This window comes from Platichthys flesus, chromosome 5, assembly GCF_949316205.1.
Source record: "Platichthys flesus chromosome 5, fPlaFle2.1, whole genome shotgun sequence".
Classification (NCBI taxonomy): Eukaryota; Metazoa; Chordata; class Actinopteri; order Pleuronectiformes; family Pleuronectidae; genus Platichthys; species Platichthys flesus.
The window spans coordinates 20,135,630-20,156,626 of NC_084949.1; the positions used below are offsets into that span (position 1 = coordinate 20,135,630).

The following is a 20,997-nucleotide window of genomic DNA, read 5'->3' on the forward strand; positions in this document are numbered from 1 at the left end:
ACAAAAACATCTTCTGGTTTTCCATGTGGAAAAAAAGACAAACACAGAAAGGAGAGAAAAATCTAAAGAAATCCACAGAAATATTATGTATCTGTAAATCGACCAAATAAAAAGCTTCTTTCTCTTTTCTCAGGTTTTCTCTAGATATCTGGATAATTTATGTTCTATAAACAGCTGCAGTAAATCTGCATCATCCATATGTTCAAGAACAAAATATATTTTTTAATCTTACCAAACAGAGCACCAGACAGTTCGCTGTGACGGTGGAAAACAACACACTCATCTCCTGCATCATGAGCAGCGCAGAGAGAGCGTGGGCGTCGTGCTGCACAGATGGACCCCTGCATCCACGCATTCATCAGGGAGATGCAGAAAGTTATTACGTTTGCTAATTTAGGCCAATCAAGTTTTATGATGTTTTTATCCTGTTTTGACAGGAAATTAATTATTCAGAATTCTTTTGTAAATATTATGCCAAATTGACGGTGTCTCTCCAGATGGCCGTGGCAGGCAGAGAGTTAGTCCACAGCTTTGTTCCAGATTGAAATATCTCAGCCAATATTTGATGGATAGCCGTGGAATCTTTAGCGGCAGCAATGTCAAATTCAGCATTTTACTGCACACATTAATAAAATACATGATATTAAGTATGCTTTTGTTTTCATACAAATTAAGTGAATCCGTCCAATGCTGTGCAGCTCATCTGTACATACCATATACTGTAAGTCAAAGCTTTGTAAAACAGACCGACAAATAGGTTGTGTTGAATCTACGTTTTTTTTTTCAAGAGATTGACATCCTCGGGAACCTTTTAGTTTTAAAAATAGAGCAGTTGTATGTTTTTGTGGACACACAATTAGCACAAATACATCATCTTCTTTTCTCACTGTTGATGTGGTGCAAGGAAGGAAATATACCAGATTAAAGAAAACAAATTTATACTTCAAAGTTTGATAGTAAAAATATTATTATTATTATTGTTACATATATTATCTACAGTATATCGCTGATAATTTGAGGGTCGTGTGGAGCTGACCTCAGACGAGAGGTGGGATTCACCCTGGACATGTCAGCAGAGTATCACAGAGATAAACAAACATTAACAAAAACACACCAACACACAATTTGTCTTTGGACTTCTTTTAAAGACGTTTAAAGGATAAGCTGATGAAACCAGATTTAGAATCATGAGATCAGAAACACGTATACGTAGATATGATATTCTAGTATTGACCTGGGCCTGTTCTGCAGTGAGTAGTGTAATCTAATCCTGGACTTCCGTTTAAAAGCAGCCGCTCTGTGTCAGAGAGTGTCTCAGGTCGATTTCCCCGTCAGCCATGTAATAGTATTAACTCAGGACACAGGTGTCACAGGAGCCGGTGTTTAAACTCTCCTCTGGTGTTTCCATTAATCTGTGTGGGGGCAGGTCTCATTTTAGAACAGAAACACTGTCGACTGCAGCTGATTAAATATACAACAGTCCAATCAGGTCTAACCTCTGCTATTATTTTAGTTGATTTGGCTTCTGACACAATTGGGTTTTGCTTTAAACACTGCATCAATTATTTTCCCGCGGTATTAAAATGCATGAGTTTGGCTGGTCTGAGGTTTGTGACTGCAGGATCCCTCTCAGCAGTGAGCACACAGCGTTTAACATCGTGCTGATTTCCACCTTCTCCATCTTGTTCTCATCTCCCCGTGAACCCTGATGTAATCTGAAATAAAGATCCACGCTGAGGGCAGGTCAGGACATCCTGCGGCCCGTCCCCGGTGATGATGCAAGAGTATTTTCGGTGCAGGAGGGGGGGAACAGCGGTGCCCTGCTGCCCTGAGCGAAATCTCTGGGCTGTTCTCGCCTCCACATTTAGCATATTTAATCTGGTCTGATTTGGTTTTTGCGCGGCTGCCAGTTGGAGGAAAAAGGAGAGAGAGGAGAGAGTTCTGCAGCCTTATTTGAGCCAGACCCCGAGGTTCCTCGTTTGGTTCTTTTTTAGACTCGCCGGCGGCTTGGCTCCCAGATGGTGGTTGGTTCAGCACCAGGATTCAGACTGAAAAAATGTAAACTAGTTGGAAAAATAACATTTTGACATTCAAGGGATCCAGAGGATGAAGACCACTGACTTCACTTCTTTTCTGACTTTTGTTTTAGCTCCATACTCAGGGTGATATTTGTTGTTTTTGCAACTATGAGATGGATTGTCATGAAATTAGACATTGTGTGTCCAGCAGTTTAAAGGTCCAGTGTGTAAGATTTAGGTGAAAGGTATCTATTGGTAAAAAATACATGCAACTTCACCACTAGATGTCACTAAATCTTACACACTGAACCTTTAAGTATTTGCACATTTACTCTGGATTGTTCCGAGAAGAAGGACGAGTAGATATGATAACACGATCTAATTGTAGCTTTCCCAGGGAAATCATATTAGGCATCAAACGTTTGTCGGACTTTTCCTGTCACACAGACGCAGCCTAGAATCCAGTGGCTGCAGTGGGTTTGGAATAACTCAGCCCGAGCTCTGCAGTGAAACCTTATCCCTTCACTGCCTCTGTGCCTGGAGGCGCCATGAATCAGCTGCATCCTCCCTTCTATATTCAGGAGAGCACCGTGCACGGCAGCCTCCACTACGCCACGTGCGCGTGCTTAGCGTTGTGACGTCACATGTTACATATCAGCCACGCCACTGATCCCTGTACAGTTCACTGCACACTGCCGCCGCCCGCCGCTGCTCAGTTCACCTTGTCACGTCCTTCCCCGGCAGGGGAGGGGAGGATGGAGAAGACAGAGAGATGGGTGGAGGAGGAGAAGAGAGATGGGTTGTTGAGTGAGACACAGATTAGTGGGACAAAGAAGATCATGAGTAAAAGCTCAGTGACATCGCTGGTTCCCCAGGAGGGTTGTAGATCTCCGGTTTCCTGGCCGCCAGGAGAAATTGGCGGCTTGTTCACGTATAGTAAATCTTCGGGGGTAAAAGATCAATCATCAGGGCCGAGGTTATAGACTGTGACAGGCTCTCTAGTCCTCTAGCGTCTCCAGCCATGTTCATCCACGTTAGTGCATCCCCCTCCGCCACTGCAGTAAATTTCAGTTTCTCCGACACAACACTCTCTCTGTCTCTCCCCTCCACATGCCGTGTCTGGGGGGTTGAACACACGTTGGCAGCAGCGTGTGCAGCAGCTCTGGTCCACTCACTCCACAGCCACCAGCAGCTCATTCCTATTCACTCAGTCTCCTGAGCGGTATGCAGGAACCCACAGGCGCTGCCCGACTCAGTTGATTTTTATCCATTTAGCTCGATAAATGACTGACTCCTTCCCCGACTTCCCAGCTCCTCTCCATCTCCACACACAGACATTTGCACACACACACAAATAAGATACACTTCATATTAGAGCAGTAAACACTAAGTGAGGTGAAGCTGTCTGAATCCAGCTCCATTTAATAATGAATCCTCACAACCCAAAGTGCTGCTTGTTTTCTCGTCAATCAGGTTTGTAAATCAGTTCCTGCTGTTCTCACCGACTCTGTGTCAACACACGATGCGTCTGTGTTTCTGTTATTATTACCTTGTTCCTCCATTTGTTATGATTTTAACTTGTGCTGTGGGTTATTGCTCGTGGTGGGAAAATAGGCATTGCTGCAGATGTTTCCTGCTCCGTACAGCTGTGTGAAATGTGATGTGGTGTAGTTTGATAGAAAAATTGGATTGGACCTCATATTTCTGCTTGAGCAAGTATTGGGACTGCATTTCCTGATGATGTGCAAAACGACTGAAATTATTAAACCATAAATCACGTAGTTAAAAAAGAAAACCTAGTTGAAGTTGAAAATTCCTTTGATAAGACGATTTGCTGCATTTTGATTCAACGATTAATCTTCGGATTTTTCATTGTTTGTCGGATAAAACAAAAGCTTTGATTAAAATGATTTTGAGGAACATTTTTCCTTATTTTTCTTTTTCATAGTTGTTAGTATTAGTCCTATATTGAACACATTATAGAGTATATATATATATATATATATATATATTATTTATATAATTTTCACATTTGTTGCCTCTAAATCCTGCAGGTCCATGCTGTGATACACAGGGAACTTGTTTATTAGCAGCATCGACACCTTTTTAATTACAATTCAAACACCTGAGTTAACGAAACCAATTAAACCTGCTCTCGTTCTCAAAATGTCTAAAACCCTGCTTAAGAAGAAATGCTTCTCTTTTTATAAATCTCCTGTGATCTCAGAGATGTTAGTGATAAACCTGGTGTGAGCATGAATCATCACTTTGGAGAGGACATCGGACCAATTCTCTGTGTAGGAGTATAATTGCTAATATCCTCCAGTCGTCAGTGTCTTTACTTACATCATCGTCTTTGTTTTTTGGCCTAAATACAGTTCAATCTAAAAAGAGACACATGTGCCATCTGTCATGTGCTTTCACATTATGTTCACATCTGAAACCAGGCAGCGGTTACATGTGACTGCCTTCATAGTGTACCCCAGGTGTGCAATATAACAGTAACTGATTACATGGCTCGGATGAACAGCAGAAGTGTCACTGTGTGTGCGTCGCTCGTGTTGGTACCACACGTGTGAGACTGACACACACACGTGTTCACCAGGTTCTGCAGTTTGTCCTGGCGTCAGCGACTTCCTCTTATCAGCTCAGATCCTCATTGCTCCCGAGCGCCGGTCGTGAGGTGCGAGCAGCGACGTCATGTAGATATTTTACGCTGATATGGAATGGCCTCATGGCTGGGTGGACTCCCACAGTGCAGATAACATCTATAATTGAGAGCATGGTAAAAAAAAAAAAGGGGCTATCCTTCCCTTCAGACCATCTAGGAAGGTTCTGTGGTCAGACTGGTTCATAGGATCCTGAATGACCCGTCACACCTCAAGCTCTCATTCATCCCAGAGTCCATCACACTGCTCATCAGGAGACGTGTTTTGATTGATTATTTATTTAAGCCTCGGAAAAACACATTGAGGAATAAGACCCTCATTTACAATGGTGCCGAGGGTACAATGAAGAGTTGATACATTGAAAAAAAATAAGAATGAATTAAATATGCATATATATATATATACAGTAATACAAGGGAAAAGGTAATTACACCATAATTTTTGACGATTCAATAAAATACTATGGTTAAGTCAACTAACAGTTACAGTCACTGCAGGAGAGGTCAGTTGTACATGAGATCAGATTCGAGAGTTGATCGGTCATGTGTTTAAATAGTCTGCCCACCTTGTCTGACACATGTAACACTTTTGGTTTTTAAGTTTTAATGCCATGTTCTGTTTTTCATCTTGTTAAATCCTTTTAGTGTTTTATCATTTGAAGTGGTTTTAGGGCAGGTGCAATATTCAACTCACTTTGATTCTGCATTATTATTTGGGGTCTTCCGTTATAGGTCCTTGTGAACTGTTGTTGTTGTTGTTGTTGTTGTTGTTGTTTGCTGTACAATGTACTGCTCTGAAGCTGCTGTAGCACTTTAAAAGTAATATTGTAGTTGATTTGATTTGATCTGAAAATGACAGGAAGTTACAGACGTAGTAGACGTCACCTGACACGGGCAGACTCCTGTCTCCATGGCAACCAGCTCAGGGAGGATTCGAAGACTTGGTCGAGTTGTGTAGGTGAAACTGACGATGGGAAGTGTGTCTGTGTGTGTCTGTGTGTGTGTGTTCTGCTTTGCTGTCAGAATATTGAGCCGTTTCCCAAGTGGGATCAGAGAGGAGACTTTGCTAAGATGACTCACAGAGCAGCGGTCCTCAGAAAGTCTTACGCTGCATAAACCTCTGTCACAGGCTTAGCCCCCCCCCCCCCCCCGGCTGTCTGTCATAAATCAGCCCTCTGTGTTCTGACCCGAGAAGATACAGCTCCTCTTCTCAGAGCACGTCCCGCTCTTTAGGTTCTTTAATTGTGAGAGAAAAACTGCTGAGCTCGGAGATCGTTTATTCGAGGGAAGCGTGAACGAGAAGAAAAAACTGACTCATCCTGTCCTCGACGTACATGTACAGTGTGAGTGGGCTCGTTCTCCACTCGAGGAAAGACATCATCCGCTGACCTTGGCTTTTGATGGTTTATTTCGTCACGGCACTGTGACGTCCGTCCGTCCCCCCCCCCCTCCCCTCAGTCCTTCCTCTGAGGGCTGTCTGGCCTCGTGTCAGCAGCTCTCCGGCCCCTCGAGGCCGCTGGTTACATCACAGACCAGAGCTGGACGCTGGCAGAGCCGGAAATGTTATCGGGCAGACTGAGAGTGAAGGAACGTGAGCTGAGAGGAGGTCTGTGTGTCTGTGTGCTGCTGCTGCATCTGTCTCCAGCAGGAATGAAACATCTCAGCTTGAGTGTTACCAGAAAGGTCTTTATGGGTTGAACGACTAAATTATGTGGATTTCTGTCAATGTTTTTTTTTTTTCTCGTGAAATACTTTTTATTTCAGTCAGGATTATATATCACATCAATCTGAAAAGTAAAATCACACGACACCAGTGCTGCTGCAGTGTGGTCATTGTTAAATGAAATCTCCTCACGTGAAGCTCAGGGTCAAACTGAGATTCATGTGTTTGTTGTTTGACGTTATCTTAATTGGAATTCAGAGGCTGTGACCTGATGAGGCTGCAGACACAGACAGGTTCACACTTCACATCCTGAAGAGGCTAATTTACACATTTTATTATTATTAATTATCATTGTCAAATATATATGAGACAAGAATCTTACATGTGATTACTGATACTTCCAATCCTTGTATTTCCTTTACCTTAGTATGACCTTGTGTCTTTATCTGAAGCTCCTCCCATGTTGCACCAAACACTGGCTTCACAGAGAGCCTTTGACTTTTTCCCATTTGCCAATTGAAGTTTTCCTACAATTGGAAAGGGAGGGGTGTTCAGATGGTTGCAATCTCACACTGAACCTATAATCTGTCATTTCTTGTTTGTGTGCAGTGTCAATGAGAAACCGTCACCTGTCATCCACACGCTGTGGCTGAGGCTGTTTGTTTATTGGTCAATTTGTGAACTTCAGCTCAGATCTGATGAATTGGATTTGACGTCTGCAATTTGCAACATCTTACATCGCATTGCAAAAGTTCCTGATGAATCTGATCAACTTATTATTGATCTTATTTATATGTTATATCAAAACTCTTTTTTTCTGTTTGCTTTACAGAAAGTGAGCGAAAAAGTTGGAGGAGCAGAAGGAACGAAGCTCGATCTGGATTTCACTGATATGGAGAAGGCAAGACTGAGTTTCTATTCGACTTCCTGTTATCTTGTTGTGAAGATTATTACAAAATTGATTTCTAGACAAATCAAATTATTCAATCAACCAGATTTGTACAGGAGAATAAAACATTACCCAACATGACTTGAAATTGCTGGTAAGATAAAAGAAGACCAATCATTACAAAGTCGGTGTTATCCTGCATTATTGACCCTATTCAGAGAAGTGCTGACTTATTGTTTTTACACCTAACCCCTTGTTTTTCTTTATTAATTGTAAGTGATATCATTTAATATATTCTAATGTCGCAGTTAGTGTGTCATCAACTGAAAGAGCACAGAAGTGGAACTGGCTCTCGGCTCTGCATCGTCGTTTTCTGACCTGCTGTCTCTGTACCTTCTGCTTCTGTCTCCCTCCTCGTGTGGGGTCACATGGTGGTTTACAGAAGATGGACACCACCTCTCGGGCCGTGCTGGACATCATGACCAAGACCACTGAGTATCTGCAGCCGAACCCAGGTGACATGACCCGGCTGTGCATGATCCTACAGCCTGTGAATCTGATGGTTTAGTTTCATTTAATCCTGAGTAGCCCAGCAACATATTAATTTCAAAAACACGTATATCATAAATATACACACACTTATTGTGTAGACATACACCTCTACTCATTAGGTCCTGTCAATAAATCAATAATACCAGCATGATCATATCTTTTCAAATTGTCTATATTATTTTATGATATTAAGCCTGTACAGTTTCCCCATATCTGTGATATATACTGATATCAGAAAATATATCTATCACCATAATGGCTTCTTCCACATCACCCAGCCCTTATTTAAATATCAACACACAATTTAAAAAACAAACAGAACATCTATAACTGCATTTTTGTTTTAAATTATATAATATAATTGCCATATGTTGAAGGTCTGCCTGACCTTTTGGCTTTTATTTTGGTCATGGTATTTGTAACCCTTAAATATGTTGGCCTCACCCTAATAACAGTTTATCCTAATGATTTGACCTTTTATACCTTTTTTATTCCAGAACAGTCAAAGTGAATATTATTGGCCATTTAATCGCTGTGAGAACTGCTGAGGAACAATGAGAGTCCAGCTCTGTTCACATGAAATAACCTTCACACTAACTGCAAACAAATTACAGTCAAACACTTTAATGTGGTTTACTCTGGATCCTCTGGCCTTGTTCCATCTGACCACGAATCTAAGACCCGCCCAGAGGTGTTTGTTTACATTACTGCCGTGTCTCTGCAGCCACGAGAGCCAAGATGAGCATGATGAACTCCATGTCACGCATGCGCGGCCAAGAGAAGGGGCCGGGCTACACGCAGACCGAGGCCATCTTGGGAGAGTCCATGCAGAGGTTCGGCCGGGAGCTCGGGGAGGATTCGAACTTTGGTGAGTTTACAGCACGTTAGAGCTTCTCACAGACTAACAGGAGAAAAACACTGTTTATTTTATTAAAATCATATTATTCGCTCAAGGGCGCAGTGAAAAAAATCATGAAAAAATAATGAGTTTATTTTTCATTCGAAATTCACAAATTAAGGTGTTGAACATTCAGATTCTAATGAGATAAAAGTGTATGTGTTTTTAAGAGTGTATAAATATAATAATACGTTCCTTTTTTTACAGGACTCGCTCTGATTGACGCTGGGGAAGCCATGCGTGAGCTGGGAGAGGTGAAGGACGCTCTGGACATGGAGGTCAAGCAGAACTTCATCGATCCAATGCAGAACCTCCACGAAAAAGACCTCAAGGAGATAACGGTACTTACACATCCAACAGGGGGGGGGGACAGGGGGGGGGATCCAAGTCATCTACAGGTCAAAGATTCAGATTAACACTCTGATCTCGTTACGCAGCATCACCTGAAGAAGATGGAGGGTCGTCGCCTGGACTTTGACTACAAGAAGAAGCGTCAGGGCAAAGTGAACGACGATGAGATCAAACAAGCGCTCGAGAAGTTCGACGACTCCAAGGAGATCGCTGAGCAGAGCATGTTCAACCTGCTGGAGAGCGATGTAAGCAACTGGAGTGCTCCCAGTTTCATATCTGCATCACACAGTGACAAAACTGCTTTTCCCAACATACCCTAGGTTTTCTTACAACCCCTGTCTTACACTGCTATGGTTTCCAACTGCTAGGTCCATTTCAATTCCCAACTTGAACACCTTAAACCATTGGTATGAATTGGGGTCATCACTCCTTTACATACTAGAATCCAAAGTGTTCCTTTAATACCAGTCACTTCTACTCAAGGGGATGCAGGGTCTTCGTTCGACCCCACTGCAACAATGTTTTGAGAACCATGTTAACTTCTATGATCTGTCTGGGGCTCCCAAAGTCCCTTGAAACACTTCTGATACTGTATAAATGTCCTACCAGAGTCATTAGAATGATTGCTCTGGTGTGTAGGATTCAGTGTCTCTATCTGTGGAATAGGATTACAATTTCCATAATTATGTTTGTGTATAATCATCATAATGTTGTTACCTTAGAATGAGCCATTTATGTCTTTGACAGGAGCAGGTCCACTTCCACAGAGTCCGCCATGTTGCACTGCCATGTCTCTACAGTAGTCCAGAGAGGACATTTCAAACAGTGACTCTCAAGAGGACCTTTAGCCTTTTCTATGGTACCTGTAGGCCACCATAGAGTCTCCGTCAGGCGTGGAGGATGCAGCGTATTTCAATTCAGTCAATTTACAACCTCATCCCTGGAAGCCACGAGTCCTACCCACTGAACCTTTAAATAATTAACAAGTTCATTATCGATGCAGAGTGTTTTAGATAGCGAGCATCAGTCTGTGGTGTTTGTGTGTAACACCTCAAGTGCTTCCTCTGTGTGCACTGACAGATTGAACAGGTGAGCCAGCTCGCTGCGCTGGTCCATGCTCAGGTGGAGTATCACAGCCGGGCTGCTGAGATCCTCACGCAGCTCTCCAGTAAGATTGATGAACGGTCAGTACTTTGTCTTTCAGCATGCGTCACCAGATGTACTTACATGTGTGACTTCAGTTTGACTTAATATGTATCAGCTACTATTCCGATGGAACAGAATCTGATAAAAGTTGATCTCTGCTTTTGGGTAATTCTGGGGTTTCCACCTTGCAGGATAAGGGACACTGCCGTCAAGCCCAGGAAGGAGTACCTGCCCAAACCCCGCACGTCTCTGGACTTCTCCTCCATCAGCGAGAACCACAATGGAGGCATCCACAGTGCTCGATCTCCAGGTGAGACCCAGAGAGAAACCTCACCGCTCAGAGACATGTGCAGAAACTGATCCTGGTTCTGTTAACACACGCCGTCGTCTCTCACCGGGACGAAAATGAGTTTCTGTTTCACGTGATGTGAAAACAGAACCGACAAATGTGTGGTTGTAGTTTCTTTAAGTTCCTGGACTGGTTTCTGTTACTTTATGTTTTTCTTTCCTTTAATAATCCTCCGGTGTTTTTTAATTTCTACCATAAATTCTCAAATAGAAGACAAAACTGATCAATGAGTAAATGAGTGTGTGTTTACATATATTTATATATAGTAAACACATTTATTCAGTAGAACATACTCACACTCATACTCGAGAGGTTTCACAATAAAAACCCTCCTGAGAAAGGGACAGGTTAAGATAAGAAAAATACACCATGATACAGATGCCTTAGACAATAAAGAAGTGGACTTTGGTGAGGCATCTTAGAGTAACCTGTCAAAATAAAAGCATGGTGCAATCAATAGATGATATATATGTTTGAGAATTTATGGTGCGTTTGTTGTGTTTGCTAATTTAATATCTTTCCAGATCTTTCCCCAACATTTAAGTTTGTACCTGCACTGAACAGAGTATCGATCAATCCAGAACAAATAAAAACATCTGTGCACTTCTCTCCTCTTTCCCCTTATGATTTGTCTTTGTCACATGTTTGTAGGGGCGAGGTCTCCAGGTGAGCCAGGTCAAATTTCTGTGTCCTCTACGATCATCACTTCATTTCCACATTAAACCCTCAACAACTTCTGCTGTTTGCTGCCCCCCCCCCCCCCCAGTGTGTTGTTTTCTCTCCCCCTCTTTGCAGCAAGGTCTCCGGGTGAGACATAAGTGAATCCCGGAGAGATCTTGTTGAGCTGTTTCTTCTCCATCACTTCACCACCCTGTCATTTTCTTCACCCGTCTTTATTTCTGTCTTTTTGTGATAAGGGAAACCCGGAAACTGAAAAGACACAAACTGCAGAAAACACAATTGTCGTCCGCTCAAACAATCTCAGACTGACAGTGACAATGAAAAACAAACCAGAGGACGAGCATTTGTTGTTTCTGCTTTCTTCTCCCGGTCTGTCTTATCCTCCTTTTTTTTGTCCGTCTCCCGCTCCGCCTCTTTTAATTTGTTGTGCGACTTGTGTTTTAATTTTTCATCGACATCTTCACTGAACTCATCCATCAGTCCGTCATTGATCCTTCTCAAAATGTGATCGCTAAAAAGTTCTCCTGTTCACTTTGTTTTTCTACTTCCTCCTTTGCAGCACGATCTCCAGGTGAGAAAAAAAGCGACTTGGGAAGAGATGAAAAAATCTATCTCTCTTATTTCAAATTGAACTTTTTGTGGAAGTGCTGTTTTGTCTGTAATTTTTTTGTTTTGTTTGCAGTGCAGCTCATCTGCAGCGCTGCTTCTGTCTAACCCCTGGTTTCTCTTGTGCTTTTTTTTTAAAAGAAAAAAACTAATTTCTCACACTCTTTTATCGTTAAAGGAATAGTTTAAATATGAAAAAAATTGAAAAACACAAACAACCTATAACCTTGAAATAAATCAGTTATCTGTAGAACTGCTGTTTTCTGCTTTCGACAGAGCCAGACGGTCCAAAGTCTTTTCTTTTGTAAATGTATAAATACAGTTGGAAGACACATCACATAAAACTCACCTTACCTTCCTGACCCCCCCACTTTTCCTGAGCTGCATCTTCTTTGCCTTATTGTAGTGCCCTAAGCCATATTGACTCATTGCTGCCCCCTGAGGATGGAAAGAAGAAACAACACCAACTGGTACTTTGGAGGTTGTAGTGGTCCTTTCTTCCCCCAGTGGTCTCACGGGACAATAAAACACCTATTCCAAGCTGAAGAGCGCACGAGGAATGATGTTGTTTTAACACATTCAAGGAATTTGCTGTGGGGTGTTGGTGCAATTATAAATATAGAAAATGTTTAAAAAAAAATAGAGAATAATAATAAAATGTTAAAAAAAATATTCTAAAAGCAAATAAAAAATACTAGAAGCAAATAAACAAAATACTAGAAGCAAATAAACAAATACTAGAAGTGGGAGGGATTGTGTTATATCAGATTATAAAAATACATGACTTTCACTGACTCATCTAACAGAGTGACGGTCTTAGCACACAAACGTATCTTGGAGTCCAACTCCAGCGCTACAGCAAGTGTGTATTTTAGTTTTACAAGAGAAAAGACTCATCAGGACTTCTCAAAGATGAGACCCAGGGATAATTTGTGTGTGTTTCCCCAAATATTGAACTATTCCTTTAAACCCTGTCTGAATCCACTGTTGCTTACTAGTTGTATCCTTGCAGTAACTGATGATCATGTGTTTTGTCTCTCTTCTGCTTCTTCCCCTCCTCCCTGCTTCCTCCTCTTCTTTGCCCCTTTCAGCCAGGTCTCCAGGTGAGCCTTTCACCAGCTTGTCTAGTGATCATTACGCCTCTTATTTGCATGCAGCGTCCCACCTCCACCTCCAGCCTCTTGTCTAACGCTGCCTCTCTTTCCTCTCTCCATCCGTGCCCTGTCTCTCCAGCCCCACTGGACCAGCCCTGCTGCCGCGCCCTGTACGATTTTGACCCCGAGAACGAGGGTGAGCTAGGCTTCAAGGAGGGCGACATCATCACCCTGACCAATAAGATCGACGACAACTGGTACGAGGGGATGCTGCACGGCAACTCCGGCTTCTTCCCCATCAACTACGTGGACATCCTGGTGCCACTGCCCTAGGACGTCCCGACTCCCAGCTTTGTCTCCAGCGGTGACAAAACAAAAATCCCGGCCTCCAGTTCCTCCCCCCCGGTATTCCCAGTAACCTTCTCCTAAACATTCCTACTTACCACCTGTGCTCCACGCTAAAGGAGTCCAAACAGCAGCAACACAATAAAGATATGAACCAGATTGACAACAGATGAAAAAACAAGCGTGCAGCAGAAGTTAATGAGCAGTAAAAACGTATTGAGGAGAAATTGATTGTCGTTGCTTCCCCTTTATCCCAGGAGGCACCTTCAGGCCTCCATAGTCCCCCTCCCCCTTTTCTGTCCTGGCTTTTGTCTCGGTTGCAGTTGGCTGTCAGTCCGTCATGAGTTTATCAGAACACCTTAGCATTTTCACATTTACTCTCATTCACTATATTATGTGGAAACCATTACAGTAGATAGAAACGTTTTTTCTCACATAAAAATAACCGGTCTACGTGCTTCATGTTTGTTAGAGACTCTAGGTCACAGCATGGTTTCGAAGTGTTTAACGTTTAATCTTATATTTAAAAAATGAAAAAAAAGTTAAGTTGAGCTGATTTTTTTGTTTTTTTCCCGTTTTGGAATGTTCCTCTGTTTGTCTTGGCGTGCCCGGGCCGTCTCCGGAGAAACCGCATCCCTGTCATGCTCCGAAAACTCGCATTTTTAACTCAACAGTGTTTTAGACAGAATCGGTAACTTACAACCAAGATTAACTCATAGTATTTTTTTAAACATGTACGCATGACCCATCGTTGTGTGATTTAGATACCAAAGTTCCCTGCAGAAACCTGATTCAAACTCTTAACTGCAACATGTCGGTAAAAATAGTTCGACACAAAACGGTGAAGCAATCTCTAGCGCTTTGGTATTTCTATCATCGGGGGGGGAGGGAGGGGGGGGTCGAAACTGTATTTCTTGAGTCTGTGACATTACATATCTGAGCCGGTTGTTAGTGACGTGTTGACATGATTTGCAAAAACACAAAAAGTTGTGAAGTTTAAATTGTCTGAAGTGATGTAAGAAAAACTCCGGTGCAGACCGTTCCCGAGGCTCCAATGTGTATTTTATGAGAAACTCGTGTGACAAATGGTCGATGTGTTGTGATATAATAACTTATAGGATTTAACTGCTCGGTGGGGGCAGCTGTTTTCTCTGCGGCTGAGGGTGAAGCTCTTTTTTCGCTGCAGTCCTAATAGTCCGATTAGTATTCCTGTAGTTTAGCTGTCTAGAAGCAACCGATTGAGAAAAGGAACTAGACGTAGCCGACAACGATACTGTTTGAAATACTTTCTAAAGAGGACGGAGGAGCGCACACACAGCAGAACGTAACCAGGAAGGACTTCTATTGGTTTGGATGGAGATGTTTTATTCTTTGAGATGATGCAACTGACACCTTAAAAAAAATCACCCTTTTTCTTAATGATGATATTGACAAAAAGCTGCTTTTTTGTTTCCTCTTCCCACGTCATGTCAGGCCTCAGTAAAAAATGTCAGGAAATCCCACATGATGTTTAATTCCCCCCCCTAACCAGCTATTTGCTCGTATGCAGTATTGTGTGGGATTTGTTTCCCGTCTTTAACAGGATGTACTGATAATGTAGAAATCCAACCTGGTCTCAGTTATTACACGTTTAGTCGGTCGGGTGCCGCGGTGCACCACGTTCCCCCCGAGGCTTTACTCTCTGCAATGTCATCAACGTATTTAACCTCCTTCAAAAGAATAGGTGCAGCAATAACACTAGTTTTTCACCCATCTTGTAGTAAAGTGCGTGTGCTTTGGGGGAGGGACGTGTAATAGGGTTTGCACACTGTGTAACGCACAGGGACGGGACTGCAGAGGACCTCCGACGCCGAGGTGTCTAACATATACTGTCCCTGACAGTGCTCAACATTAAAAACAAACATGGATGTCTCTTTAATCAAAAGGACCAATTCATTATATTCAGTAGAATTACAGTAATGATGCAAACTCGACAGATTTCCCATATTAAGTGTTGTGTTGTTTGTTTTTTTAAGGAGGCACAAGTTTTGCAGGCAGTAAACTTTGACTGGGGAAGAATCACGGTACAGTTTGAAAAGGTCATGTAATTTATTTGATTTTATTTTTTAAAGGTGATCCGATTCCTTCCTTCTTTTTTTCTCTTTCACTGTTTTTTAACAATCGTGTGTATCTTTGCCCTCAATGAGGACTGTACAGCTTTTGTGTTTTGTTTTCACCTTGTGTGTATAGTCGCGCATCTACAGTAACGTATCTTATTTTTGTAACTGTGACAAAAGTATACACATACAGGATAGATGTATATATACAGTATATTATCCAGAAGCGAAAGTGAGAGGAGGGATTCTCTGTGCTGCACATGATTGTCTTTGGATTGTTTTTTTTGTTTTCTGTTTTTATTTAATTTTATTCTTGCACTGGATTTTAAGACTGTATGCTTGATGTAAAGAAAAAAAAAGTGATAAGTCAATGTAATTTATTCAAATAAATCCAGAGAAATGGTTATTGCCCTGATGACTTTTCATACAAACACACAGACCCCAGGATTTAAAATTAAACACATTTTTTTTACAATAAATGTGTTTAACGGAAGCTGAAGATAAACTAACTAGCTATTTGACTGCACTGCACTTCTCTGGCTGGTGTTTTTCATACTGCAGGAGGCTCAGCAGGGACTCGGCTCAGTAAATAGAGGAAGATAGATGAATTATTTATTTTCCTGCAGGTTTCTTTCATGTCCTCTCGCTAGAATCCAAGTCAGAAAAAGTAGGTCAGGTGAGCGAATCTCTCGTGTACCTCCAACACGACTGAAACGTCTCAGTAAACCTGTTAGCACAACATTATTATCAATATACAAAGACATGAATGAAGCTTGAATCTACTTAAAGGCTCACATCATTTCCATGTGTAAATATCAAAAATATACAAAGTTTAAGCTGCACAAATAATACATTACACAGACCAGTCACATTAAAACAGTAGTAAACACAGTAACACAATCAGAAGATCATGTGCTCAACTGCTTGGATTAGACAGGTCAGAGGAGTTGATCTGATATTTTTACTTTACTACATTTATTTGACATTGCGAGAGCTGCTTGTAAATAAAGTTTTTACATCCTAAATGTGACGATTGTACAAAATATGCTGCAACATGTAACGACACAACAGTATATCAGTTACATTTTGTTTAGCCTCAAGTACATGCAGCATAATAAGGCTTCTTACACATGAATGTGTTACTAATAAAAATACTGCACAGTTAACTTCAGCTGATTTGAGGCAGAACGTTTAAGAGCAGGCTGCATGTTTGACCACAGACCAGTCACGTTAATCAGATGGCATATAATTCTGTACAGAAGATTCTTTCAAATACTAACTTGGCAGGAACAGACATTTCCTCGTTGCCTTAATAAGAATTGGATTATCTTTGTTCGAGTGAGTCATGAGTATTAAATGGAGGTTCATTGTCCCTGGAAGACAGATGAGCAAATATTTTATATAAGGATTATCTTGGCCCATGTTACACCTTCGACTGAGCTTGAATACAATGGGTCCAGTTGTTTTAGCATAATTCTTCTTTTACACACAGAAAAAAACTAATGTAAACATAATCTCACCTGCACGGGTAATAAATAAAGTTTCCTCCTAGAATCAGTAAATATTTATTGCAGCAAGTATTGGTTGGGCTCACATTTCCCAACACAACGAAACAAACACGCACTTGGTCGTCAGCACGCAGCCACCTCCTGTTAGCACGGAGTCCAAGTCACAGAGAAACATTCACACTCATTTCGACCTGTTCCAACATTCCTCAGATGAACAGAGCTTCAACACGACTGCTTTAAAACGTTTTTACCTGGAAAAACTCTTCTATGCAAAGAGCCAAACTTCTTAAACCCTCAACTTTCAACACAGCAAACTGCTCTCGTGCAAAGTGCAGGCCAGCATCGTCTTAAAGAACACAACCTCACTACGACATGACAGAAGTTCCATTTCACGATAAGCCCGTTTATTCTATAACTGTATAACAGTAGTGACACCTTTTGGTCCCCTGCCATTACCTCTCAGCACCCGTCAATCTGGCTACACCCTTCACCTCCTCGTGCATCTTCACAGTTTAACCCCTGCGCTCCCTCGGCTGCACACACACTCGCTACACACACGCTCACGCACACTGTGTTGACATGGTTGCGATTGATCCAGAATAGGGGGGGGGGGTGACGGCTGTAACGTCCCGCAGCAGCCTTAGCCAGCCCGGGCCTTTGAATATCGTCCATGCATGTCGGCCTCCCAGTCACACACCCTGTGGCCTGTCGCTCCACTGATCACAGCAAATATAGACACAGCCTGTACCCTGTTGTCACAGTCTGCAGAACAGTCCACAAACACTTATGTCGACCACAAGCTACAGTAACTGGGACTGTCATGTGTACAGGTGGATATTGTGGATACAGGGCGTCTCCTAGTAAATGTTGTTTATGAGCCGGTGCCAGCTTTCTGCCAGTCACACTCGATCTGCCGCTCTGTCAAACCGATACTAGACAGAACGCATCCTCTTGGCTGCTGCTGGGCTTCCCTGGTATTCATGCCTGTTTATTCGTTTGGTGTTTTCATGCTTTAGATAAAAAATAACCAGAAAGAATGACAGAAGTGGATAAAATAACTGTAAATAAGTGTTTCCAAGGGTTTTCACTTTTATTCCACAAAGCCATTCTCTATTTTTACCTAAATAATAAATACACACACTTCTTCTATGGCTAATGAAAACTGTACATGTAGCCACTTTGAAGTAAAAAAATACTTTAATTAAACTTAATATTCCACTAACTTCATATTCTCTGATTCTGCGTTTTTCTGTTTTTATAAATTTTGAATTGATCTAAATATTTATATATCATTAAACTTTAGTAACCAGAAGATTTTTCTGAGGACATCCATTTGAATAAATTATAACATATCTTGACATTATTAATTGATCTAAGCAAACATGAACGATTATCAATTAAGACGTAAATGTTGTGGCCCTGCTCTCATAAGTTTTTACAATTTCAAATATTTCTGTATATTGAGCACATTTAGTTTTTTCCTTTCTCTCAGTAATAAAAGGCTTTGACCTTTTATTGTGTTTATCTTTAAATTTAATTTACAATTTTCTGGATTTGCATCTGAAATTAGTTTTGACAGGGAAACGGAAAATAAAGTTGTCTTGAATCTTGAGTCAGTGTTAAAGTTTCACTCTGAAAAAGATTTGAACTGATACCTGTTATTACTACCTACCTGTTATTGTCTTGATTATTGTATTTGTTTATGAAATGCATTATTTTCCACCAGTTGATCAACTAATCAATTGTTCAGAGAGAAGAAAAATACAAAACTTGTGTCAAAAGCATCAGTGACTCAAACCACAACACTGGTGGTCACAGTGCACGTGGAGAACACACACACACACACACACACACACACACACACAGCTCCTCTCTTACAGGTAATGTATGCAATAGCATTTGTCACACACACACACACACACACACACACAGACACACACACACACAGACACCACAAGACAGCTAATTCAGTAAAGAGCATTCCTCAGACCCTCTCTCCTGGTGGGTGGCCTGTTGGAGACAGAGAGACTTCTCCTAAGGACCCAACCTCAGCCGGGGATCCTGCCCTCAGCGTCACTGTTACATGGCTGCTGAACATTTCTAACAACCGGCCATGTTGTTTTTAACAGTCACGTGATTCTTCTTCTCAACAACCTATTGTTTCTAAACACTAATCAGCTGCTTGGTTGTCAACCCGCTGCTTTGACGTTGGGTGTGTGTTTTCAAATAAAGCAGCTTTGATAAGTTTTCAGCTGTTTGAACAAACAATGACGTTTTCCTTGCAGCACCTGAATGACACTGTCCCGTGTGCAGGAGCCGGCCTCACCGACTCACTCAGTTAGCGTGTAAAGAGTCAGCTGCTCAACTAGCCGTGGCAAGCTTCAACTGGCAGGGTGGTGAGCCACTCCATCATATCTGACACCGGAATCGGCCACAGCCTCTTAATGCATGAATGGCCGGCTGCATCTGTTTTCTGGCCAACCCCAAACCACAGCAGACCGCAAGACAGCCACACTGGTTACAGACATGTTCCACATATTCACAGAGGCCGAGGGAACAATAAGTATCCACCTCCAGTGCCTCCCACCACCCACAGAGCATTAGAACAGGTTCTACTGGCAACTGTCTGTGGTAAAAGATACTGTACAGCAAATGCTACTTTGTCTATTTTCACTAAACTGTCTCTAAACATCCATGGTTCCAAAATCCGACATTCTGGGATTCACTGAGCTGAACTGGTGCATTGGAATACAGCAGTCCTGTGTTAATAATAATAATAATGATATAAAGGTGAGGTGATTCTTCATGGTTTGTTTGTCAGCAGGTTTACAAAAAAAACATCTGATGAAAGAGCCAGGTAGTTTTAGAGGTTGTAGTTTGAAATGATGTTATTGCTTTAGGTGTTTATCTACCAGCCTTTGTATGAACAGGCTCTTATAAATATCAGATTATAATCTGCATGAAACAGGGACGATTACAGGGTTGTTGTATTAGACCAGAGGCTCCAGTGAGTTGGACGTGCGTTTTGTTTTTGTCACTTTGTTTTGTTTTTGTTTTAAAGTAGTTTTAGTCCTAGATAACAAACAAAGTGATTCCTCTGGTGAAATGGTGCTTACCTCTCAGTGCCATGTTACTGCCTGTGGTGAAAGAAGTATTCACATCTCTCACTAGCAAGTGTATCTCTTTAATAAACAACCCATGACAAAAACAACTAAGACTTGAGTGTACCTAAGTAAGTACTCACAAAATTAACACATTAGTATTAAAAGTAAAATTGCTTATGCGACAGAGCCACCTCTGTCATATATTAACACTGTTTATGTTATACTGAGTTGTTTTATGATGTGCTAAAATAGGATGTGATTACATCCAGGTAGAAATAGCATGTTACTGGTTTTTTCAACTGAATCTATTTTTATTGTAAACTGTTCTACTAATAAAATATTTCTCTGCACAGTTTTACAGATATGATGAAGTAAAAAAAGCAGTATTTTTCACTGACATGTCGAGTAGATGTACAAAGCAAATAAACGTCACTACACATTCTCTCTCTCTCTCTCTCTCTCTCTCTCTCTCTTATCGTTTCTACCACGGCTGAAAATTAACTTCACTGTACTGTAAAAAATACTGTAAAAAATACTGTAAAAAAGGAGCCTCTTGTACTTTAATTCACATGTTATACTTCTGCTCCACTACAGATGTTTCTACTTCACTGCATTCATTTCAGAGTTTTTCTCTGCACTTCTGTTTGTTCGTTGTTCTCTTTAATATTGTAAGGTTTCGATCTTACTATGTAAAGGGCCTTATGTTAATGTGTGTTGTGATTTCATGCACAGATACATTTTAATTGAAAATCAATATTTTACTTACAAACACAAGAAGAGTTCACAGGATATGATGGATTGTGTTACAGATAAAACAGCTCAACAGTGTATAAAATATTAAATGTTGCTCAAACTACAAGAGTAAAACTCTACCTTTGCATCAGTACATTCAGGTATTTCATATTCATAAAAACATCCATGTGAAACCACCATTTAACAGGTTCATTTTTCTGTTTACTGCAGATATTTCCCATACAACCATTATAGGAATAAGTTATTTCATTCAAGTAGAATTACAAGAGTTGCTTG

The 20,997-nt window shown here is 41.3% G+C and overlaps 1 protein-coding gene across 1 annotated transcript in view; it reads left to right on the top strand.

Annotated features, from left to right (window-relative positions):
- Nucleotides 1-15,762, top strand: part of sh3gl2a (SH3 domain containing GRB2 like 2a, endophilin A1) — a 31,792-nt gene extending 16,030 nt beyond the window's left edge. Inside the window, exons 2-9 of the mRNA XM_062388879.1 lie at nt 7,182-7,250; nt 7,681-7,753; nt 8,515-8,658; nt 8,896-9,029; nt 9,126-9,284; nt 10,120-10,223; nt 10,377-10,495; nt 13,055-15,762. Of these exons, the coding sequence (XP_062244863.1) occupies nt 7,182-7,250; nt 7,681-7,753; nt 8,515-8,658; nt 8,896-9,029; nt 9,126-9,284; nt 10,120-10,223; nt 10,377-10,495; nt 13,055-13,248 (996 nt within the window). The 3' untranslated portion in view covers nt 13,249-15,762. The remainder of the gene's footprint in view (nt 1-7,181; nt 7,251-7,680; nt 7,754-8,514; nt 8,659-8,895; nt 9,030-9,125; nt 9,285-10,119; nt 10,224-10,376; nt 10,496-13,054) is intronic.
- The last annotated feature ends 5,235 nt before the right edge of the window (nt 15,763-20,997 follow it).